Source organism: Anarhichas minor, unplaced genomic scaffold (assembly GCF_050575085.1).
Source record: "Anarhichas minor isolate MPS153535 unplaced genomic scaffold, ASM5057508v1 ptg000040l, whole genome shotgun sequence".
NCBI lineage: Eukaryota > Metazoa > Chordata > Actinopteri > Perciformes > Anarhichadidae > Anarhichas > Anarhichas minor.
The window spans coordinates 3,660,042-3,686,249 of record NW_027466486.1 but is presented as its reverse complement, the minus strand read 5'-3'; the positions used below and the strand labels follow the sequence as shown (position 1 = coordinate 3,686,249).

At 44.7% G+C, this 26,208-nt stretch overlaps 1 protein-coding gene across 2 annotated transcripts; it reads left to right on the top strand.

Annotated features, from left to right (window-relative positions):
* ppp2r3a (protein phosphatase 2, regulatory subunit B'', alpha) lies at positions 1 to 25,400 on the top strand. Of its 2 annotated transcripts, none has more exons than XM_076108650.1 (12): positions 1 to 4,318; positions 16,933 to 17,223; positions 18,091 to 18,194; positions 18,287 to 18,389; positions 18,510 to 18,584; positions 19,737 to 19,980; positions 20,580 to 20,628; positions 20,721 to 20,810; positions 20,987 to 21,162; positions 21,297 to 21,415; positions 21,841 to 21,947; positions 22,122 to 25,400. In XM_076108650.1, exons 1-12 carry the CDS (start codon positions 1,544 to 1,546, stop codon positions 22,216 to 22,218), a joined length of 4,230 nt encoding a protein of 1,409 aa, XP_075964765.1. In that variant the 5' UTR covers positions 1 to 1,543; the 3' UTR covers positions 22,219 to 25,400. The 2 variants fall into 2 exon arrangements, with proteins under 2 accessions (XP_075964765.1, XP_075964766.1); XM_076108651.1 differs by lacking the exon at positions 1 to 4,318 and adding an exon at positions 15,387 to 15,518.
* The last annotated feature ends 808 nt before the right edge of the window (positions 25,401 to 26,208 follow it).

Sequence of the window (26,208 nt, the reverse complement as noted above, 5' to 3'; positions counted from 1 at the left end):
GTGAGGTGTGTGCTAGTGCCTTCTCACCACAGTATTACATTTAATGTGTGTGTATTACAGTAAGCATGGGCATAGGAGGGCACAGCTCTGAGGAACACGTTGCCTCTGAAGGGGGAGTGAAAACAGGAAAAAAAAGAAATGGGTGCAGTTCAGTGTGATAACATTTCGATTAATTGTGCAGCCCCAGCAGAGAGGGAGCTCTTTGCTATACCGTATACAGAGTTTGGAATTTTTTTTTGTTTCTTCTGAAGCAGTGGAAGTTAAATATTGCCTAAAGGCAAAATATGTAGGAATGGAAAGCAACAGGTGTTTTCTCCTTTCGACACACCCGCCTCTCTTTTGCTGAGTCGTGATTTGTCGGCGGGGTCAGAGAAACCTCTTTGTAGCTCTGCTGTGACAAGCGAGGGAGTCGCATCTTTTTTTCTGCTTTGCACGTTTGAACCTTCCACGCTTCAGTGTCTCGCTTCTGCCCCCTCCTTTTGATCTGTAAGTGTTTACGTGTGTATTTGAGGTTGATGTAGCAGGAAGTTAAGTGCGATTTTGCAGGTTTTTTGATGATTAAGCTTCATAAGCCCTCTTATCAGCTGTCTTCTGGATGATATGCACTCACATGCACTCGCATTCACATTTATCCACTTCTTGCCAAACTCCTGATGATTTACTTTCTTTTCCTCTGTTTTTCTTTTCCCTCTTTTTGCACCCTCTCTCCTCCCTCTCCTCCCTCTCTCCCTCCCTCCCTTCTCTGCTGACTCACAGGTGGTGTCCTCCTGTCAGAAACACAAACGCCCTCTGACACATGGCTGACAGCGGGAGACGGAAGGGGCGAGAGTGAGTACGGGACTGACAGAGATACAGAAACACACGCACAGAAAGAAAGAGGCAGTCGGCCATCTGTGGTCGGTCCCCTGCTATTCTGCAGCTGTGTTGGAGTCGGCAAGCGGTTCTGAACTCCGTCAGGACTCCAGAAAGGACCCCAGAGTGAGATTAAGGGTGTTCTCCCTACATCTCATTGCTCAGGGGATGAGCCTCGGCTGGGGCAATGTTAAGGCCTCACTGGCCTTGGATGCGGCCCCTGGGGGTGCTTCTCCGGAGGGGTGGGTGATACCCCAGCTGGATCTTCCACTGTCGCCATCCTCCACAGCTGTCATTAGCGGCTAATGAGCTGCTGCTAGAGAGGAAACGGAGAAGGGGGCCTGTGGAGAGAGGAGGAACTTACAGCTGTTATTAAGAGGCCCAGAGCTGTTTCGGGTGCCAGCATGAAAGGATATCGAATTTGGAAATAATTGTTTTTAAGACATCTCTTTTCAGGTGTTTTTTTTTGTTTGATTACAGTCTTGACATGCCTCTGACAATGGTCACTATGTAGTTAAAATAATTTTTTTCAGCAAACTGATTCAGTATTTAGATATAAACTTTTTTCTCTCTCAACTGAAGGAGTTTTGACATTTAATTCATCTACCGTTTTTGGGTCAAGCTATTTTGTTTTTGTTTTACACTTTGATATTATTTTCACTTTTCTATGCCCTGAAGGACATTGGTCACCATGGCAGCAGCCTATCGTGTCGTGGTGAGCAGTGTCAGCTGCTACAACAGTGTGGTAGTTGACCGGCGAACTCACTCCCATGCTGTGCACTACTGCTCGGGGCCATGTGGGGCGCTGTCCCAGGGACTAGACTGTACCGTCGCACACCGCGGCACCTGTTCCGAGCTGATTGTTGCACCTGACACTGCATACACTGACGCAAACGGCTCACTCATACACTCCCATAACATGATCACTCAACAACTCCACAACCATGGTAAAGTGACTGTTACCATGGATACAACTTATAATGGTGGTTTAGACAGCAGTGGCAATTTGTGTTTAGGGGAGGATAGCCCCACATGGCGTGGTAAAAAGGCTCCCAGTGGCGGAGGCTCGACTGGGAACCTGAGCTCCTCTGGCAGTCTGAAGGACATCACCGAAGAAGCCATCAACCTGGCCAGTGGTAAGCTCAAAGAGTTTTCTTTTGACAAGCTCCGGCTCTCTTCCTCCAACCATGTCACCTTCCGGAAAGGTCGTAAGGTCCGTCCTGATTCTCTCAGCCGTCGCTCCACCGACCTGGAGATCATCTACGGCCACTTCAGCTCCAATATCACCACAAATGGAACTGCTAATGGCATGGCAAATGGCACGGGTCCATCTAATGATGAGAACCTGCCACCATTTGTGCCAGGGAAGGTAGCAGGCCTGGAGGAGACGAAGCTAAAGGGCAGCACAGCCACCTTGTCGGCCATCACCAAATTGAGTGGTGGATCAACAAGTAGCCTATCGAGTATTGGGTCTTTGGACCAAAATCTGATCACAATGGCCTCCCTGTACCGCAACACTCTAGGAGAGGAGAACCTGATTGCCCGTCTGCTGGAGAAGACACGAGCAGAGGCGGGCACTGGGGGAGCAGGCGGGGAGGACATCCGTGCCTGCCTTGACATCCTGCTTAAATGTTCTGAAGACTTAAAGAAATGCACCGACATCATCAAGCAGTGCATCAGACACAAGGCTGGTGGAGGGCCAGAGGATGGCGGAGCCAGTCCTGACAGTGTATATCGGGCCGTGATGACCCGACTCAGTTCCTATTTGAAGAGAATACCTCTGGAGCTGGAGGGAATTGGAAGTTTGGGAGGAAGTGGACAGGGGGGTCAGGGTGCGCTTGGAAGCGGCCACAGCGATCTGGCTGAGCTGGTCAACACTCTTCACTCCATCCAGCAGGGCGTGTACTCTCCAATATTTGGCAATGAGCAACCTCCTCGCTATGAGGATGTGGTGATGTCACCTCCCCTCCCAAAGACTGCTCCTCATTCTACATTGTCTACTCTCTCCTCTGTTTCATCTTCCTCCTTGTCTTCTTTGAAATCAGACTCCATCCATACAAAACCAGTCCAAAGTTCCCCGTCCAGAGCCACTCCACTGACAAACGGACTACAACATCCACATCTTTCTTCTGTCACACAACACACACTCTCTCCCCCATCTGTCACATGCTCTCCATCCGGCTCCTCTCCAACACACTCTCCTTCCCCTCTTCGTACCTCCCCAACCCCACTGTACACGCACACTCCTCCAGCATCCCCCATGGAGGCTCTTTATATTGAGGAGGAGGCAGATGTGGGAAAGACACCTGAACAAGTCTCACAACAGACACACACTCCAACTAGAGGGGTGACCGCTACCCAGAACAAAAATGGGATTACATTGGATCAACACATGCACCTGTCTTCTCATCCACACACGCTCCATAACTCTTCAAATGCTTTGCCGGACAGCACTGGCTACAGCCCCACTTGGCCTTCCTCTGCCTCACTAACAGTCTCAGCACCCAAAGCGGTGTCACACAGGAATGATGACATTGACAAGCTGCTGATGGACTTAGAAAATCTGTCTCAGAGTATGAGCCACCCCAAAAACACTGAGCCTCCACTTCCCGCCAAAACCAGGAAGAGAGAAGGAGGCCAGGGAATCACTTCCAGTGAGGCCCTTACTCAGCCTAAAATGGCCCAGTTCCAAGTCCAAAAGTCAGCCAACCACCTAGCCATGAATGGCCCTACCACCAGGACTCCCACTCCTCCCCAGGGAGAGAACAGTGAAGCTGTAGTGGGAGAGGAGGAGGATGGGGCGCTGCTGCTGAGGATCCTTGAGAGCATTGAGAGTTTTGCCCAGGAGCTGGTGGATACTGGGGCGGGGAGCACAGGGAGTGCTGAGAGGAACAGTGGGAAAGAGCGGGAGGTGATGAGGCTCCTGCAGGATACACTAACCACCACTGGCAGGGCTGATACCCCTCTGGAGAGCACAAGCCCACCAGCTGCTCCCATTGCTCCCTCCATGCACACACATGCAGCTTCACAAATCCCAGCTATACCGACAAAACACTTCCTGGTAAACACACCTGCAGTTTCACCTGCACCGACGCCTACATCTAAAGTTGCGTGCAATGCTACATCCGAAGCGTCACCAAAACCTACACCTAAAGCTGCCCCCAAACCTATGCCCACACCCACACCTGAGCCTAAAACTGAGGCTACAGATAAAGTTACAGAAGCCTCTACAGGGGAGACTGACACAACATCCATCCCTGCCCCTGTAATGTCCGCACCTGCAAGCCTGCATTCCTCCACACATTCAGCTGAACCTACACCTGTGGCTGCACCTGAAGCTCCAGCCCCTGTTGCAATCCCAATTGTGGTAGCCGCGAGAGATGCTGTCGATGCTGTTGGCGACCCTGTTGCTGTGAGAGACACTGGCTCAACCCTCCTCATCCAGCAGACTCCAGAGGTGATCAGAGTAAGTCAAAGAAACACTAAGTGGGACAGCTTTCTTCATTGTAGTCCCATTTTTTTTTATTTTGGAGGGTATTTGCATGCTGTGCAGCTTTGATTTCATTGATGTTCTCGGTAGTTGCACATAGTAAATATGTGTAATATTATATGGAAAGTTGAGTAAACTGATGATGGATCATAATACAAAGCAACATCATCTAGGTGTATATTTTAAATGTTACTGTTGCCGTGGTGGGCAAGAAGCCTGAGAGTAACTGACTTATAGGCGAACAATCAGGAACCAAGAAACGGAGCGATTGACAGCATTAGATTGAGAATAGCCAATTTGTAAGAAAGCGTCTATTGCTTTCAATACATGTCATATTAAACGCCCAGGCGAGGATTCTATCGCTGTGACACAACAGGGTTGATGCCACTGTAATTGATGGGCCGTGATGAATAGTATTCATTAGCTGCGATGAACAGATGGAGTTTCCCTTTCTGGGCTTGAATGAAAAAGGCTGGTCCTTTTGAATCATGGAGAAGTTAGGAGTGGCTCTTTGTTTACTTTTCCTGGTTTCTAACTTGTGATGTGAATGTGTATATGTAAGTGTGTGTGTGTGTGTTTGCTCCCCTTTCCACCCTGGGGAATATTTAAAGGTAATTTTGGGTTGTGCTACAGAGGGAAAGAGAGGGTAAGGCAATTAGAGTTTGTGTTTACGTGTGGATGTGTGTGTGACTTGGTGTGCATAACTTACTGACACTGCCATGAATAACCTTAGAAAGGGGGGTTACCTTAGCTTATCTCTGATGTGGGTGTTCAACAGCACATTATGGATTTAGGTAATTATCTATGACAGACAAACACCAATTATCAACACCGAGACAGAGCATCAAATCATTACCGCCTCACTTCCTTTGTTTTCTTTTCTCCTTTACTAATTTGCTTATTTCTTTGCTCTCCCATCATTCCTCCTTCTCCACACCAGTCTCCCGCTGCTGTTTGTTTGTGTTCATTCACTGAGCTGTGTAACCTTATGCCCTGCTGATATGTAGGGCACCTATTTATGAGGTTACCATGGTAGCTGCCACAGAACAGAACAGCCAGCAACCGAACACATAATTACTCGTCCTGTCTGCTTATCTGTCCCTCCTTCCTCTCTTTTTTTTGATATCCTGCTCCTCTGCCTCCACATTTCTTGTAATCTCTTGCATATTTCTTTCCGCTTTTCCCTCCATTTTCTGCATCCGTGTCCCTTTTGTTTTTCCTCTCCGTGTCCTTCCTTCACCTGGAGTCGGTCTACGTTGACCACCACTTCTCTTCCCGCCCTGAGATTGGCCGCTGTGTTATTTTGGGAGCGGTGAATAACAGTTGTTGCTGTGTGGAGGGCAGAGAAAACCAATGGGAGGTGCTGATTGGAGCACAGCAGGAGGGGGGAGGAGGGTGGGGTAAGGTGGGGTAGGGTAGGGTAGGGGGGCATTTGTTGGCACACTGAGTGTTAACGGTGTCGTTACCCTCCAACCCCCCTCCACCCCTGGCAGAGCTAGGTGTGAGCGAGACCTAAATCTGTCCACCCCTCTGTACTATGGCATCCCGCTAACAGACTCACTGTCGCCACAGTGTAAATGGACCTGGATGTGTCTGTGTGGGTGTGTGATGGTGTGCATGTTTGTTTATGTGTGCGCATCAAGGCTTTCTCACATGTCCAGGTGCTCCTGTATTAATGTACGTGTGTGCATTTACATATGTGCCCATGCATGTATCTATGCACACAGGTGTATTCATACGAATTTGAATGAATGTGCGCTTGACCAAGCATGTGTGCGTGTGTGTGTGTGTTAGTTGGCCTGAGGGTAAGTTGACCCAGCTACTGTGGGTCACAGCTAAGTTTGAGAATAGCTCTCCGACACCCAATACCAACTCTGGCACTCTGGGAATTATGCTAATATTCCTCAGCGCCAACCCCGCCTCCTGCCGCAGTCGCACATTAAACTGCCAATCAAACTATAAACAAGGCATGCCCCCTCACACACAAGTGTGACAATGCCCTTGCATTTTCATACACAACTATGTACACACTGCACCTTGGAGAGGTGTAGCTGTGTTTCCCGTGGCATTGTCATGGCTTTGATGGGAAGCTCTGCTAAGCCCTCTGGGTTGACACTGGCCTCAGGCGGTAGCATCCTCATTTGTGTGTGTGTGTGTGTGTGTGTGTGTGTGTGTGCGCGCACACATGTTTATTGTTGATTCTGCTGCTGACAGACTAATACAGGGCTTTCTGCACCTGTCAGAGCAGACCCATTAATCTCCATGGATACAAGGAAGCCAGCTGATATAAATCAGAGGCAAGGCCACAACAGTCAAACTCAGAGAGGGGAGACGTGGCAGCAGTGATGCTGAGAGCAGAGTCGGCTAAATCTGTTCGTGGTACTTGAGGTCAATGGCCCTCCAGTGGCAGTTGGTCTGTCTTTCTCTTACCCTTTTTTATTTTTGGCAAGTATATGCAGAGCTGCCATTCTGATGGCTTGATTAACCCGCTGCTGATTTGAGTGTATTTGCCAACTGCTGTGGACGTGTTGCTAGGCTAGGATACAGCTGGTCAGTTACGACTCCAGTTAGAGTTTGCTGGAGCGTTCCCTCCCCGGCAAATTGGTGAGAAAGCGGTAGAGCTTCCCCTCACACTTTGTCCATACTTGGGTCTGGACCCTAACTGGGACATCCTCTGCTGAAAAAAATAATAGTTTTGGGGTTCTAACTGCTAACATTACCACTGTGAAATTGAAACCTGCCTTTTAAGTGGAATTAATTTTCCTTTGTTGCAGCAATTCCACAAAATACTGTGTGAGTGAATGATTTCAGCTTGTTGTTGAGGGAGGAATGAGTGCTCCTCTTTCTGATTTTCCTGTCCATATTTTTTAGCCAACTGAGGAAATAAACTGTTGAACTTTTTGGCACAAGGAGGCTTGAAAAAAGTATAAAGGGAGCGATAAAGAAAAGCGTGGGGTCAGAAAGGAAATAACAGGAAGACAGGAAAGCCAAATGAATGACTGTCTGTGTGAGACGGCAGGAGGGAGACGTTTTTTTGTCATCTGAGAAGTTGACCTAGAGAAAAGAAGAGTTCATAGGGAGTTTTTGAAGAAGAGGAACAAGCGAAGAAAAAGAATGGAGATGAGAAAGAGACTCACGGTGCTGTGGGAGGGGGGTGGAGTTAGTGGGGGTGGTGGGGGGGGCTGCAGTGTACAGTTGTTGACTTTGGGTCGGCAGAGGATGACATCATTCCTCGGCTGCTTCCACAGGAAATAAGGTCACAGTGGGAACCTCAGCCAAGCGGGGAAAGATGCCTGTTTCAACCTAGGCGCACAAGCATACAGATGAATGCATTCATTTATACATGCACACGCGCACGCACACACACACACACACACACACACACACACACACAGTGCACTGCCAGACAAGGGCCTGTGTTGCGATGCGTGAAAGGACTTTTCCAATGCAGTTCGTACTACCCAAGGTTAGCCTGGACAATGAAACATTCACCACCCAGCCCTTTGATACACACCCACACACACACACACACACACACACACACACATTAAAGCAAGTGACATCATGAATCATCACTCCTGCAGGCTGGGATAGCATCCAACTGCTGGTCCCAGTGCAGGGGGCTCTGTTGGAGTGTGTACACTTGCACAGATGCTTGTCTGCACACACACACACACACACATATGCAAGCCTAACTTCTTAGTAACTTTTTCCTCTGAAATGTTTTCAGCTCAGTGGGAGGCATTGCTGCGTAAATCTGTGGGCCTCCCTCAGTGTCACCACGGAAACCACAACAACATGTTAGGCTAGCTGACGGGACTCCCCTATACCCCAGAATATCAGTTGTGTAATCTGATTGGCTGACGGGGAGGCTCCCCCACAGAATCATGTCTCCAGGGGAGATCAAATGGAGACTGGATATGTTTTCGGTTTATTTCAGAACACTGACAGTGTGTTGATGTGGGTGTGGCTGTCTTTGTGTATGTGTGTGCTTGTTTCCATGTGAAACAATTTGCCAGTGTTCCATAACAGTATGACTCGGTAAAAGCTTGGGTGTCAGCTGCCTCCCCCTCCCCATCCATCTCCCTCCCTGTTTAACCTCTCACCCTTCACCCAGCTCCACCCAAACTGGGCCAGGGGTTTTCTCCAGAAAACTGCCTCATTACCAAAACGCTCTCGCCAGTTAATCCAGACAAGTTTGTATACGAATGATATCTGAACCTGTGGTTTCCATCTATTAGCATATGGTTTCCATCATACAAACCTCTCACTCTGTCAGCCAAGGTGAGGGTTTAGGATTGTTGGCCTTGATTGTGAGATGAGGGAGCTGAGGTCGAGAGGATCAAAAGCAGCAGAACCAGCCTTTTCTGTCAGATCCAGGCTCACCTGTGAGTGTTGGACAGATTCGACATGGTGACGAGCAGAGAGCTGCTGCCCTCTGGCGACGCTCAGCCCTGACTGTACCATATGGTACTGTGTCTGTTTGCAGGCTAGCCTCACTACTGAAGAGGATCTATAGCTCCATCTACAGGATGATCTGTTAACACTAGGTCCTGGTCTAAATCAGAATCAGTTGTATTTGCTAAGAAGGTTTTCACAATTTCATCCTGTTCTTAAGCTATTTTCAATGCTTTTAACTTTTTTTTTTAATTGGGTAGAGATGAAAAATGGTCCTGTTTTGAAACAATTGCACAATCTGCCATTATTGTGACATTATGTGACCGTTAGGAGGAAAGGGCGGTGCAAGACACAGCAGTTTTCTAGGTCAAAGAGACCACAAAGAGAAACTATTGTCTTATGTTGTATCTTAAATTATACTGGGAAAATATTGCTCAAGGTGCATGGCAAAGGGATGTTAAGGTAGTTTGTTTAGTGCATGGTCTGATGGGTAGGATCGTTACTAATGCAACTTTTTAGCATTCCTCACTTGTGTGCATTCTTATGTTTCTTCTTGCACATTCTTTCTTCAGTGCTATCTGACCTTCTCCCTATAAGATTTGTTGTTGATATCACAGGGCTGCAGCAAAAATGTGCAGTGGCTACTTCTATCTGCTGACACGTCTCTCCCTCCTACTGTAACATTCCAGTCTATCTTTACTCTTCTGTCTGAAAAAGAGAGGAAACAGGAGCTGATCTGCCCTGCCATTGGCTGTGTGAAGTGCTAGTGACAGCTCTCTCACTGCAGCTCCAGGCTGAGGCTCATCACTACTGCTGATGTAGGGTTAGCTCACTTACTCTTAAAATAGCCATGGGAAGGTAATGCAAAACCTGCCGCCGATAGCCATGCGTATAAATATGTAAAGCCAAGTTGACCGACAAAGGCCTGGAGTTTGTTGTTCTTAGAGATTACATGTTGACAGGCTGTTGTTCCTGCAGAGGGAGATGATTAACTGGGCAATGATCTGGTGATGCAGCTGGGCAACCCTCCCAGAAATAGCCAGTGTGGTAAAAGGCCTTTCCTCTGGTGATTATTGAGTCAGCTCTACAGGCTTAAAAATGTTATATGTCTTCATAAGATGCAGTTATTTAGTTATTTAAAGACAATTTAAATAACAATTTCTTACGACGATGTATTAGCAATACATGAGCCTCTGACTAGTATAATGGCCGGCTTGATTGGCTCTAATTGTTCAGAAATGATTGCAGAAAAACGAAACCACAAATCACAACCGTGCGATTATAAACAGAGATACTAGCTACAGTCACAAGGGCATATTAGTAGTAGACCCCTGACTGTAGTGTGTAACGTTTGCTTAGTCACAGATCTGTCAAGTTGGTGGATGGAAACGGCAAATGCTGCAGAACAACATAACATAATGTTTAGCTTAAACCAACAGATGGTGGCAGAGTGTCTTCATCTCTGTTGATGTTATGTCGATGGCATTTTTTTAGTATTTTCCATTTTGGGCCGTTGGCTGCTGGCTGTGGTACTCGTGACATGTTTTATTACAGGACAGCCTCTTCCTCTGCTCAGACAGCCACAGCAGCTGTGTCATTAACTGTTCCCATGTTTTCCTCCTGCGATTCGGATGTGAGGTAGACCGTGACCATCACTGATTCACTTCATCTATCACGGAGGCAGCACTTGAACTTGGTTCATTCTCTGCAGTTTAGAGAGGAGGCTCCCAAGGCAACTTTGTGTGTGTGTGTGTGTGTGTGTGTGTGTGTGTGTGTGTGTGTGTGTGTGTGTGTGTGTGTGTGTGTGTGTGTGTGTGTGTGTGTGTGTGTGTGTGTGTGTGTGTGTGTGTGTGTGTGTGTGTGTGTGTGTGTGTGTGTGTGTGTGTGTGTGTGTGTGTGTGTGTGAGGAAGTGAGACCGGGAATAAAGAATGGAGCTGCAATGTGAACTGTTGTTTCCTGCTGTTGGCACGGTAACCCTGGGAGTATTTCACCCGCCACTCAATCCAGGGAAAGGGTTATTTCCATGGAGATGGCATTTGGCAGGCCTGGTCTAAAGTGAGTGTCTGTATAATGACAGAGAAGGGAGGGGGAGTTCAAAATGTAACTTTATTTGTCCCAGTGGGCAGTTTGTTTTACTGCAACTATAAAAAAAATATCATCACGTAAAAATATAAAGCTGACGTGTATAACAACACGCAAATGCAGCAATGAATACAGAAATATATGTCTGCATAATTTACCATTTAGCCAAAAAGCTACCCACATTTAAGTATATCTACTGTATGACTTTTAATTTAACAATTAATGACAGTATTAGGTTTAACTAGTTCAATTAAATGCCTGATCATAACTCTGCTAAGTTATCAGACAATTCTATTAAATCACATTTTCAGTCATCTTTCTCTGTGTGTGTGTGTGTGTTGCACATGTGAAGTCTGCCCGGTGCCTGAAGCAGAAATAAACATGAAACATGGTGGCTATATTTACACAGATAATTTTACACACGGCAGACAGCCAATTTCAACGAGCAGGTGTGTGTGTGTGTGTGTGTTTAGGAAGTTGTTATGTTCACACTATTCAACTTCTCTAAAAGACTGGAAGAAGCTGGAAGATTCCTGTTAACTGAATCCATCGACGCATACGTGCACGCGCCTACGCACACACAATTGATATGCCTGACAAATTCGACACATGCTTGTGTGCTAATTAAACCCTTTAGGAGGGCATGTGTGCACGGCGACAGTTGTTTTTGGACAACTGATCCTCTGCTTTGGTCCCGCCGCTCTTCCCATCTTGCATGTATTTGATCAATGTTGTGAAGGCTGCTGACTCACCTGTTCCTGTAGCAGTGGGGTTGTGTTGTAGTTGGAGGAAAGCACTTGCAGACATAATGCTCAAAACACTCACATACACCTGTTGCTCAGCCCCTCAGGCCCCCATTTTTTACTTCAATTAGCCCTTTCTGCCCTCTCTTCCACATTCCTCTCACCCTCTCTGCCGGCCTCTTCTCTCCCTAAGCGAGCATCTTAAAGGAATACATTCATTTTTGGGAGTTTATATGTTGCTCAACTTGCCAGCTAAAATACAAGAACAATGGCATCAAAATCATCTATGTGTCTATTAAATCGCAAAGATCGGAGTAATGTCTACCTGAGTAGAGTATGAATCCTTGCTTTGTTGACATAGCTTGGCTCCCAGCATGTGATTTTAGTGCATGGGTTTAGTGCATGTGAGCGTGCCCCACTTGCTAGCTCAGGGCCGCCGCTCTGCACTGAGCTCATACGGCGGTTACAGCTGATAACGGCATCCCGACCGAAGGTGTCATAGCGGAAGCACAGCACCCACCCTACCCCTGATTACCCCTCAGGTAAACACTGTTAGCTCTGTCAGCACTTTTGCAATAGTTTGCATTGTAAGCTGCACTTATTAAAACTGCAATAATTGCTTAAAAAAAAAAAAAAACTTGGTTACATTAGAGCAACATGTAAACACAACTTTGACATATTACCATATAAAGTTGATATGGCGAATATAACCCATGTACACATCTGGCGGACAGAGCCAAATGATGAATGTAAATCCAATGTTCAGTCTCCTCTTAGCTCTGTTTTTGGTCTCCACCAACTCCAGAGGGAAATATGTGGCTCTTTAGCTGCTAAACACTCTATATAGAATATTTGGTTGGCCACAGAACTGACCCACACATCACTGCTGACCTTATGTGTCCCTCCCGTTGGGAACAGTTTGTCCCACAAGTTGCTTTCATGTCAATTGATCAGACTGCAGCTTTTGTCCTTCATGCTGTAGTGGAGCATCTATGACTCTTTAAAGGAGGTGGTTCCCACAGCATCCTCACAGTCCTCACGTCTTGATAAATTTAACCGTTTTATTTATGTCGCTGTTTAACACTCCAGATCCATTCAGAGAGGCTGGTTTTAGGACCAAGCGGAGACTTTTTTTTTGGAGAGGGCAGGGTTACACCGACTTGTCAGTCAGACAGGAAAAGAGCACACAGCTGCCCCATGGCATCTGTCCTGGCTCTCTTTACACACACACAGACACACACACACACACACACACTTACACGTACACAGAATCTCTTTATACAAAGATTTATGATATCACAAGTGCATCGCTACAGTTGACGTGGCCGTGCAGAGAAAGTGCCAGGAACTCAATTTTCAGTGATCCGACTGAGCAGCAGAGACGGGGAGAGAAAAAAAAGAGAGGGAGGGAGGGAGGGAGGGCTGAGGGATTCTACATGACACTAAAAGCTGGTGAGATGGCACTTGTCAGATCGTGCTCATTTGTTCATAGACACGGTATAGTGATTGTATAATGTTTCCCCCTGCTGCACGGAGGTGAGAAGTGGCCAGAAAGAAGACAATGTGTTTGTGTGTGAGTGTGGGATCGGTATGTGACCTTGGCTTCAGTACAGAGTCCAGTTGTTCCAAAGAATTCAGTAGGGCCGGGTGTGCAGGGAGCGGAGAGGAGTTACCCTCAAAACCCCGGGTGACTCACTTATTTATCTGGAAAGGCAGGACACATTCTACGAGTCTAGCGTGAGAGAGTTGTTGCTCATCTGTTGTTAACACACCATGTTGTCAATGATGCAGACATTAGCAGTTTACGGAGTGATGGAATACATACTAAAAACATATACGTCACAAGGACGGCAAGAACAGGGACTCCAGAAGGGTGGAACACCACAGAAATATAGAAGAAAAGCAGGAGAAGAACCAAATGAGAAAATATCGAGGATGTAGAAAAATACACAGTGGACCAGCAGGAAACTAACGTGCTGCTGTTGTGGATAAATATCATCGTTTTAGTTTTTCTGAAAGGACTTTGCCCACTTCGTGGCCCCAGCAGGTGTGAAAACAGTTGCTGAAACGCTTTCATCCAACAGCAGTTAATGTTTCCACCATGTCCTCCTAATTGACGATGCTCATGGAGCCCAGTATAACACTTTCCATCTGTGCTGCTCTGAAACACAACCATGGTGTTTACTTTGCCAACAGATTCTGAGAAATTGACAGTTTTATTTTCTCAGCGGGCAAGCATTGATATACATGCTACAGTACGTGTAAACTAAACTGTTATATGTCAGACATTTGGTGAAGTGTCTTAGTCTTGGAGGGGTTTTAGCTGGACAACTTAAAAATAGGTCACGCCCGTCTGTCCTGGGGGATCCCCTCTTGCACTGTCAGGCTTCAGATTGGTGTTGCTTGGCTCTGAAGTGGTTACTGGTCGGATCTGGCTTAGCTGGGAGAAAAGTCAGACTGGAAGATGGAGGGTGTTTCATTGGAAATGTGTACACTTAATTATAAATACTCACTATTAATTAGCTATTACCACATATGCTAAATTCACCAAAGCTTTCCTTTATGTATACGAATTTCACCACAACTGCTACATTTGTATTTTACACCTGAACCAAAAGCATCAGGAAAGAAAACTTGAATTATACTGGTGGCTTTAGAGTCTTGTGGCAGGTGTCAATGAAGAGTAGAGACAAAATGATTAGGTGATTCATTAATTATTCAAATATAATTGAAATAAATTGTTAATTGACAACAATTTTGATGATCAAATGTCTATCAAAATTTTTTTTTTAAAAGACGAATAGCTTAATTGATTATATAGAAAAGACCATCAGTAAATATAATATTGTTATTTTATCAAGAGTGACTCTTCATACATACAGGTGTTAAAGATTTTAGTGTTTTAGCAAAAGGGAAAGAAGCTTTAAACTTCTAAGTAAGCCCAGCTGAATAATTGAAAGTCAACAGATATAACAGGTACATATAACTGATCACTCCATCCCAATTTACCCCCATGAAATATTTTGGCATACTTGTCCTATACCAACACTGAAGCACTGATAAGCTTCCAATCTACTGTGAAGTACAATTATTTCAATCAGACTCACTTTGATTTGTAACTTCCCACTGGCTAACTTTAGTCAAAGGCGGGGACTGAGAAGGGCTCAGGTCCTGCAAAACACTGCACACAGATATGCAACATGCCCCCCCCCCAAACCCCCCTAATGCTCAGGACAGCCGGTGTGCCGTGTGTGTGTTGCCAGACCCCGGCATGGCTCATGTTTCTCAGTGCAGTTTGTCAGAGCCCAGCTTGGAGCCGCAGGCACCAGTGAGACTACACCAAATACATACATCCTGAGATGACAGGGGCACATCAGAGGGTTTTCCAACCCAGAGAGAAGCTGCAGTTTGGGCCTCGGATTGGTCATAAAACAGCCAAGTACCATGGTTCTGCCTCCTGGCCTGCACAGTAGCACGGGAGTCTTAAGGAACATTTCTTTGCACAGATACCCTGCTGGATTACTGCTTTACAGGACACCGCTTTGGGAGCCTGTACATGCGAGTGAAGAAATTCTGTGAGTGTGACTGATTGTCAAAGGCCATTTTACCTGAAATCACACAAATGCTTTCCTGATGCGTTTGGCCATTTCTGTGGTTAGTGGATATCTGAACTGTTAAGTGGACTTCTTTACCACAGTCCACTCGATTTTCTCTCAGCGGTTGTTTAGTTGCCGGACAAGCTGGTCCGTTAGTAGTCGCCGTGTCAGTAGCTGCACCGGTGGCCGTGTCTGGTGGGGGGTTACGTGTCTCGGCCCCCACCATGATGATCAAGGAGACGTCGTTGCGGCGGGACCCCGACCTGAGGGGGGAGCTGGCCTTTCTGGCCAGGGGGTGTGACTTTGTCCTCCCCTCACGCTTCAAGAAGAGAATCAAGTCCTTCCAGCAGCAACAGGTCAGTCGGTGCAATAAGCAGGATGGACGCAAGTTTGGACTTGGACTCATGAGAAAGACGTTAGACACGCAAGAAATATACTCTAATCCTAAATACATATGTCTTTTTTTTTCTTTGTTTCTCTCTTCTACACACACATGTTCACAGATGTTCATATATTATACACACACATACAGTAGATTCATCTTGTTGCTCTCATACACACAGAGTGACAAGGCAGAGACGACAAACTTGTCTGAGGCAGATACCAGCAGGGTATTAATAGGGCAGGAGGTGCAGGAATAGAGTGATGGAATGAACTCTGTGAAGGAGAGTGGGAGGGGGAGGACCGCTACAGCTGTCCTGTTCAGTACTCACGCAGTGAGAAGGTCCTCAAGAAGGCAGACACCAGGCATCACGGAGCTCCTGCCCCGACGCACTGCGTAGTTTTGATTTAAGCAGTGTTAATAAAATACCAGTGTGAGGTTATTTCTATTTCATTTTGTGTAAGCTGTTACTTTTCAAGTCATCAGCCTTGAACTACAGCAGATGCGTATGGGACACCTCACCCTGTCATTGCTACCTAGTAGTGTACATTGTTGTCTTGTGAATTAGATAATGGAGTATGTGGGGAATAAAATAAGTGTGTTCGGAGCTCTTCCTGAGGACAGTCCACTATGTATGGCCCAGAAGACCCTTCTTGTATTTCAAACTCCAATTTGGTGCCCAGAATGTTAAAGCTAAACCGGCTCGGTCAAACCATCATCAATGCATCAGAACAGTTGCCATGAGTGTTGCTTATTTTTACCTTATTAGTCATTTAAGGTTCCAGAGATTAGGATGGATTAACTTAAGCCCAAAATAGTTTTAACTGTCACACTCTTGTGCCGCCTGTAGCTTTCAGCCAACCATTTAAAATCAGTCATAATTGCAGACTATAAAACTCACTGACTGTGAAGTCTCTTGTTGTTTGTACATATTTGTATGATTAGTTGAGAGTTTGCACCACATCCCTTACATGGATCCCTTATGCTCATAAAGCGAAGTTGTGTCTTGTCTTCAGTTCTGGAAACAGTACTCAATATCTTTACTTAGTTACTTTTCATAAAAAATTAATGGATTTAGGAATTTCATGTTGTCTATACATTTTGATCAGGTCAAAATCATGCAACAATATGGCAGTAAGAGTAAGAGTGCTGTCAATTGGTATTTATAATGCAGTGGAAGAATGCAGCTCTGGTTAGGAACAACAAGACACATCAAGTCATTAGCATGCTGTCTATGTGGTTTGTTTTTATACCTTACTTTTAAGATTTGGTTAACAAACCCTACAAACAAAAGATGAAATTGCAATGTTCTTATTTTGAATTGTAACGGATTACAGTCAAACCAGCTCGTCTTTTCCCACACATGATCGTCCTTTCTCTCTTTTCAGGTCCAGTCCAAACCGGAGAAGAAACCAGGCACACCTCCACCGGCCCCTGCCCTGTCCACACCCACCCCCACCCCCACCCCAACACCGCGCTCACCCAGCCCTCCTCCGGCTCCGGTGATAGTCACCCCTCCTCCCCCTGCCATCAACATTCCCAGGTTCTACTACCCCCGTGGGCTCCCCGCCATGGGCCCGGCCACCAACCACGACGCAGCCATTGCTGCCATCGAGACGGCCTTCACTGAGTTTGAGGAGGAGAAGGCTGACATATATGAAATGGGCAAGATCGCAAAGGTCGTTAGTTTAACAACAGACATCACAATGTTATACTATATTTTTCACAATATTTTCATGTTTTCTCTAAAATAACATAACTGTTTGATTTAACCCTTTGATGCGTATGGTCATACAAGTGTGATCATTCCAGCAAACTAATCTGAACACTGATGGGGTGTATTGCCATTTTGAAGTCAGATTGGTCTTTGAAAATGTATTCATACTAAGTTTTTATTCGCACAGTTGAAATTCAATTTTTCTCTGAAATACAGAGTTCGCAGGAGGTTGTTTTTTAAAATTATCATTCATTTTGTTTATTTATTTATATTTGTTTATTTATCATTGACAGACCGACAGAAGGACACTTTTATTTGAAGTCAGTTCTTGGCGCTTTTATTTTGAAGACAATTCTAAGACACTCTTACCTCAATTCCGTTACATCTACTTGTAACAAAAAAAAACCACATGGGGGCTAGTTTGAGGCTATCTTCCATTACCGTTTCCAAGAGAAACACTCTGCAGGCTCTGCTTCCCTTCAGATACAAAAACACATCCACGCTCATGGGCGACGCCCATAATTTACTACATCCAACACAGAACAAGCAATACATCGAGTATACTCTATATATCGCCCACCCCTACATCAACGCTTACTGGCAGTATTATGTGAGATTGAAGCTACCACACTAATTTGTTTTCCTTGAAAAACGTTGTTTTTTTTGTCTTACACACGTTGGCCTCATTGATGCAGTGCTGTTGTTATGTTGCCACTCCTTTCTAAGCAGTGTGATCACCGATTCTGGGAAACAAACGCTGTGGTGAAGTACTGTGCACAATTGATTTTCAGGGTAAGATAATGGTGTTGTTACTTGTCGTTCTGTGCAGGCATGCGGGTGTCCACTTTACTGGAAGGCTCCCATGTTCTACTCAGCAGGTGGTGAGAGAACGGGCTTTGTATCTGTTCACTCCTTCATTGCAACCTGGAGGAAGTAAGACAGGCCTCATGTTCGTCTAAGAAAGTCTCATGAAATGTGACGTTGTAACTCTCATCAGCTTATATTAAACGCCTCCTCTCCTGCAGGTTGTTGCACAGTTGCCACGATGACTCGTCAAGGTTTATCTCCCTGCTGGCCAAACCCAGCTGTAACTACCTGGAGCAGGAGGACTTCATCCCTCTAATGCAGGTAAATGTCATATCAACGTCCATCAATCAGACGAGCAACGCAAACATTGCACAAGCTCTGCACTATTCTCTGTGTTTACCACACACTTTTCCTTTTTTCTGTTTGTGTTTGACTGATTAGGACATAGTGGATACGCATCCTGGGCTCACATTTCTGAAGGATGCGCCTGAATTCCATTCCCGCTACATAACAACGGTAAATGGCATGAAAAATGATATCCACCGTCCTTTTAATGTGATATTATGATTACGGTGTAATGATAGGACGACCATTTTATTAGTCTGCTGAGTTGGCTACATTGAAGCCACAGCTTCTTATGTTATCCAAGTATAACTAAAAGAAATTACAGTATTATATGAGAGTAAATCCGCAACCTAAGCTAAACATCAGACAGTCTTACATATTAATGTTGTCCTAGTACTCACATTTGATGTATTGAAGATCAATGACGTCTCAGAATCTACTCCTCCTACATTGTCAGCAAAGCTGCTTCAGTGCACGTCTAGTAACTTTAGCAGCTGTGTGTGTGTGGGGGGGGGGGATCTGGACAGCTGCAACACGTTTTTTATAAGTTGGGGGTTTGCTGCGTAGAAGTGCAGAGAAGTCCGTGCTCTGATGCGTCAGGGGACATCACAGAAACAGTGATGCCCCCCCTCAGCCCGCTACAGCAGAGGCCCTGACCCTCCACATGCCCTTATTAAGACACTTCCTTCAGTTAAGGACAGATGACCCGCTACTGTATGAGGCATTTGTAGCCCTGGGAGTACCAGGAAATGTGTGCTAATCCGCTCTTTGCTTAGCCTTAGTGTTGTGTTTCAGTGACAGGCAGCCCGGACCCACTTGTTTCCATTGTATGATAAAGACCCTCCCCTTAGTTTGAATGTGGATGAAAATATCAGTTATAGTTGAATCGGTGGTTGGTCTCCCTCATGGAAAGATGAGGAATATGTTTAATAAGTCTGGATGACGGGGCTTGGAAAGATCCCATGTGAGTTTCATGCTATTTCTATGGACTGAAAGCAGAGCCCAACCAGCCTGTCAGACCTTTCGTCCTGCATCCCTTTTTAGACTCCCATTAGCCAGAATGAATAGACATAAAACATTTCATAGCCTCTGCCATCTCTCAACGTTTCAAATTATCTTCAGATTATTTTTAAATGTTTACTCATAATTTTACTTGTGTTTTGTGTTTCACTGCTGCTCAACCAATTGCCTTTTTAGGACAAATACAGTGATCGATTGAAAACAATCAAGGCAAAGAAATCCTAGAAAAAATAATTTCATTCTGCTCAATTTCATATGATTCGCTCTGTTAATCGGCACCATTCGGATACTTTGTCACCCCAGGTGATCCAACGGATATTCTACGTGGTTAACCGTTCGTGGACGGGTCGCATGACCATGATGGAGCTGCGCAGGAGCAACTTCTTACAGACCTTGGCCCTGCTGGAGGAGGAGGACGACATCAACCAGATCACTGACTACTTCTCTTACGAACACTTCTACGTCATCTACTGCAAGTTCTGGGAGCTTGACACTGACCATGACCTCTACATTGACCCCAAAGACCTGGCAAGATACAATGACCATGGTAAGAACAACTTAAAGAGCGGCGGGTTTACTGTCCCCAACTGAAATACATCCATACCTGACACATGGGGGTTTATTCTACAACAAATGTAAGTTTATCAAGAAAGAATCTAGGCCTTAAAGCAAAACAAATATTATTTCAAAATCAGAAACGGCAACATCGATCCTGAGATAGTTGTATTATGTACAGATTGTAAAACCCCTTGAGGCCTATTTGTGATTTATGATATTGGGCTGTATGGATAAATAAAGAAATGTGTTGGTCCCATTGTATTTAATATGGATGTTATGCCAGTAACGAATCAGAAACAGATGTCTTTGGATTTGGCACATTCATTTGCTTATTTTCCATTTGTTAGACCCCCACTAGCTAGTGCAGAAAAACAACAGCTGTTTGTCCGAGGCTCAACACTTCCATGCTGTCTGATGTGAAATGCATTACACTGTTAACATAATTATATGACCACCTCACCAAATTTTAATTCACTTACTCTGTACTTGCGCAAGTGAACTGCATGCACAATAGTGTACAACAGTAACCCATTTGTCTTTTGGACAAAAATCTTATTTGCTTATTTTTCTCATTCTCTCCTCTGACAGCCTCCTCAAACAGAATCATAGAAAGATTGTTTTCAGGGGCCGTTACTCGGTAAGTGGAAACACGCAGATAAACAAAGGAGGTGATTACTTCACCGTAATGGCGGTATTGAATGTGAATGTCTCTTTCTCTCTTGTTTCCAGGGGTAACGCTGTGCAGAGGGAAGGCAGGATGAGCTACGCTGAGTTCGTCTGGTTCCTCATGTCTGAAGAGGACAAGAAAAATCCCACCAGGTGATGTACAATGTGATTGAGCAGCTGCTCTCTCTCTCTCTGCTTGTGTCTAATACATATGCTGCATCCCAGGCAGATGTCATTTTATTTGCAAATGCACTGCTTCCACCATTTATGGGTGTTTGTGTGTGTACGTGGTGTGTAACTCTGCATGCACGTGTCATATCCCTCTCCAGTATAGAGTACTGGTTCCGCTGCACGGACGTGGATGGCGATGGTGTCCTGTCCATGTTTGAGTTGGAGTATTTCTATGAAGAACAGTGTGAGAGGATGGAAAGGATGGGCATCGAACCTCTGCCCTTCCAGGATTTGCTCTGCCAGATGCTCGACCTGGTCAAACCTGAGAGTTCAGGTTAGTGCCAGCACAAGCACATCCATGGTGTTTTATCTTTAATTTCTTGTTATCGGAAAGCCACACTCAGCCACCGTACTTTTTACCATGCAATCTAACAATGTATGTGTTTGTGTACATGTTGATTTCTCCAGGTAAGATAACCCTCAGTGATTTGAAGCGCTGCCGGATGGCCCACATATTCTTTGACACCTTCTTCAACCTGGAGAAATACCTGGACCACGAACAGAGAGACCCATTTGCTGTGCAAAAGGTGAATTTACATCTCTTAAATATAATATTCAGCCACACTGCAGGAGCTGTCAATTTGAAGCAGCACACAGTTCAAAAATAACTTATGAAATGTGTCTCACAATTGATGAAACATATCTTTCTTTGTGACTTTTGAGATGTTGGAGAAACTTAACAAAATACTACTGTGTCTGGGCTTCAAATATTATTTTTTAATAAGATATTACTTTGGAAATGAATAACAATTCACTCACAAAATTCCACCATTACCACCAAAGAAATTGGATACTGGGTTTTGATACATACCCCGAACTTCCAGGTGCCATGTTTTTGTATGGTTTTAAAAGCTACTTCTCTTTTTGTCTCTTAATTTATTTTGTAAAAATGTATGAAATTCTCTCTCTTTCCTCTAAAATATGGATATTTGCTGTGCACGTGTTGTTCCAGGACATTGATAGTGAAGGTCCAGAGCCGTCTGATTGGGATAAATATGCCTCAGAGGAGTATGAGATTCTGGTTGCGGAGGAGACTGCAAATGAGCAGCTACATGAGGGGTACGACACACACACTTATACTTCCATACATGCTGGGGTCCATTAAAAAAAAAAAAAAAAGGTTTTCCGTTCATTTAAAGAAGACACCCCATTTTTAATATTTGAAGATTAGCTTGACTGTCAAGACAATATAACAACAATTAACCAGTTCTACTATGCGTGTCGTGTTCCCAGGTCCTTTGATGACGACTATGAATCCGAGGAGCTTCAAGTTCCAGGAGAGATTGGGAATAAAATGGAAAAACTGGTCATATCAGACCTGTCAGCATAGAACTCCGTCTTTGGAATTCCTGGGCTTTTCATTCTGGAAAACAAACAAGGAATGCAGTGATAGAAGCTCCCTGTGGACGGATGCATCGCAAAATACACGGACGTAAAGACTTAAAACGGATTTGGCATCTGTTTCTCGATGACTTTGGAGTCTCCTCATAACGGACTCATCGTTTTTCTGTGTCTGTGTGTGAGACCGTAAACCAGTACTGTTCTTGTGTCTGGTGCAATAACGCATCTGTACTCATACAGAGAACAATTTCACTGCCTCCAGCTCTTTGCTCCGTCCGACAGAACAAAGCCGACGATGGGGTGGAGAAGTGTATGATAAGCTCTTAAAGGAATTAAGACTAAACATTTCACTGTAAAATAATGTAATTGTGAATTTTCTACAGACAATCCTGCCAGCAGACAATCATCTGAAGGTAGACAGACAGGTCAGACTGTCAGTTACACAAACAGACTCCTCGTGAGACAGAAACAGAAGATATAGTGATAGGCACTGAAAACCCACAGTCATCTGCTCAATAAGGATACATACAGACAGACACTGCCATCGGAAACCTGCTGCCTGTGCAGCTTTGTCACTGTGTTCCTTGTAAAGGAAGTCGTTAAACCTCCAGTCCCTTCAGGGGAGGAATCATGTAACAGTTTGGGTGATTGTAACAGCACCTCTCTGTGGCCAGTCTGTGCTACTGCCGGCCATCACTGTCATGCACGGTGCATAATGGCTGGCCAACTTTTCCAAGAGGGAGTTCAGTTCACTGCACAGCCTGAGCTGCTCTATTATTAGTTCAGCATTATCATTGCTCCACCTCTGGACTCCCTTTGAAATCTGTTTTTAAACCCTGTAAAAAAAGTCTCTGACGACAAGGACTGGAAGGTCACTTTATTGTGTCATTTCTCAGTCAGGTCCCAGTGAGACATATCCACATATAATGATGCATGTTGACAAACATATCAAACTCTCTGGTAGAGTTGCCCACACATTTCCGCCCATAACATTTGACACGCAATAGATGCGCATAACAACTGTGAGTTGTTCCTGTCAGTCTCATGCAATTATCCAGCACAACATGTACAGCACCTGGTAATTACTTTGATCTGTTTTAAAAATGTATGCCAAAAATTGTAATTTTCCTGCTTCTACATCTCATTGTCGTACACCGTTTGTTTGTTTATGGAACATCTGTTCTCCCTGTTACACACACACACACACACACGCACACACACAGTACCAGACACACCACTAAAGATGCCGCTTAAGGACTCAGTTCATGCAAATTATGAAAACATATATTCTCATACCTCTAGTGGTATCTAGTCTGCAGGTTTTTTTGCAGAAGTTTTATGAAATCCGTCTCTGAGATTTTTGCCTCGACCACATCATGAATGGAATTTCATTTGTGGCTCTTAAAACATTGGAGCTACTTACATTAACGGGGAGTTGTGTTACTGTAATTTGTCTTTGCTTTAAGCACCAACTTACTTCCTTTCACCTGTATTTTATTAAAATGTAGGCAGAAATCTCAGTGAGGGATAGATTAGAACCGAGGCAAATAAAATCCAAACTATTTGCATAGACAGATGCACTCAGTGAGATTTTGCCTTTTTAATTTGAATAAACTGACCCTTTCACTCTATTATTTACTGTGCTGCACTCACAGGGACAGGTGCATGTGTGCACACTGCCCTTACTGTATTAGCTAGCAGCGTGTGTTTGCTTAGAAATTACTGATAGAGAGGTGTGTTTTAGGAGCGTGTGATGTGTAGCTCTCAGTTTCAAGGCTCTTTATACGTCATAGTTGTTGCCATGGGATGCTGTTCCCGGGGTCTGTGTGTGTGTGTATGTGTGCTTGTATAACTCTTTAATTAGGAATGGGACAGCTTTTGTCCTCATTGGCTTCAAATTCACTGACATATACCTCCTTTCCTGGCACTTACTGTACAAACACATACACTTATGCACACACACACACCACAGTTGCTATTGAAAGGGAGAAAGAGCTAGTGGACGCTGTAGGTTTCCCCCTTCTGCTCTATAGCCATTGTAAATGTGCCCCACTGTGTATTAAACTATATTATAATAGTAATAACTAATGATAGCCATTATAAATATAACGGCTCCGATTTTTGATGTATTTTGATGGTTTGTATTGCTGTGCCACTGTGTGGCTCGGGATAGGGGGGTAAGTTATGTTAGATGTGTGTATGTTTGTGTTCGACGCACGGTGGATTCCATCCGCAGAAGAGGGGGAATCCTCTGGAGGACTGCTCTGACAATCACAAAAATATGAGAAACGGCTCATATGGAGACCCTCTGAGACTGATGTTTCACCGCTGTGGTCACACACACACACTCACTCACACACTCCCAAGGAGACCCACTCATCCAAACAGTATTTACGAAGAACTGTTGAAGGCAATGATACGTCTCCGATTGCGTCCTTGTACTCACACATGCAGCATCAGGCAAGGAGAAACCCATGCAGGACTTTTACTTTGAAATTGCATCCCTACTTTGAAAGGTAGACAGAAGACTTTTATTTTTATGTACTTCCTCTGTGCAGTGGAGACTTGAGTAGGCTGAGATGTGTTCAGATCCTGACGGTTATTGTGTTGGCATGGTTTTCTTTCTGTCAATCACTTTACTTTCTTTTTTTGTTTCAATTTGTTTCTCTTATTTTCTTTCTTTCTTTTCCTCCATCTACCTTTTTCTTTTCTTGGCCCCGCCCCCTGTTATTTGTTGCTTTTGTCTGAAGTTTAAATAAAGATGTTTCAAGAATATTATTTCTCCTTGAAGATTCTTTACGGTTGCCCACACACACACACACACACACACGTTCGTCATCATTCCCTCCTTGTGTACACACTGTGTACAGTAGGTGTATTTGTCTGCACTTGTGCTCATTAGAGTGTACTTTACAGCCTTTTGAATTACTGAGTGTGCGAACTGGTCTTCTGACCCTTTTTACCTCGAGGCAGATATTTTTTTTACATGTCTACTGTTTCTGTACATGTATTGGAAATATGTGTAATAACGTCAAACTGTTCTTTAAAAAACATTGAAATTGACACTAAGAGTTTTTTTGAGTTTGTTTTCTCCAAGTGCAGGAGATGATTTGATGCTAGCTCAGTTCATTGACGGTTCTCAGACCCACATGGCTTGGACTGACTGGCATACGTGACGTCAACAGCTCTGTAATGGATCACTGTGGCTTGCGTCACTGTTGTCATGACAAACATGGACCAAAACAGGAAGTGTCTGGTGAGGGTGGCACATTGTTGATTGTTCTTTTGGCAGAAACCAGTCTGGAGATCCCCAGGCTGACTGCAGCCAATGATCCTAAGTTGACTAAGAATCACTCAGTCATTGCATTTTACCCCACATTGGCTCATTGACATCATAGTCCTTGTCAAGGGAAACAATTAAATTGTGTAGCTTTTCAAGTGGACCCATTTTGGGTTTACCCAAGTGGGATGCGTACTGATACTGTTTACATGAGTCAGCTGATGAGTTACTCTCGGCATTAGTACCTTTCTTCACCCTCTCCATCTAGCTTGCAGTGTCTTCTTTGCTTGTGGTTTCCCCTCACCATGACAGCAGTGTCGCCTGGGTCTCTTTGCTATTACTCCTACCATGGAGCAGTTGCCATATAGGATACCTCTTTCATGCTGCTTGCTACCAGTGACCATACTAGGCAGTGGTGTGTGTATGTCCACACCCGGCAGGAGCCAAGTGGTACCATCTGGCACCACTGATCTCTTCACTATTACCACCATCCTCATCCTTTCCCTCTTTGTCATCTTTGTCCATCCAATAGCTGTTAAGGTAGATACTGTCATTGCCATAGAGCCATTAAAAGTAGCCATTTACATCTAGACAAGTTTTAGTGGTTGAGTTTTGCTCATCTATGTTTTTATTTGGACTGAATTTGAATTTAAGGTAGCATAGTTTACCTCATCAACTGCATTTTGGTTGGCGCCATCA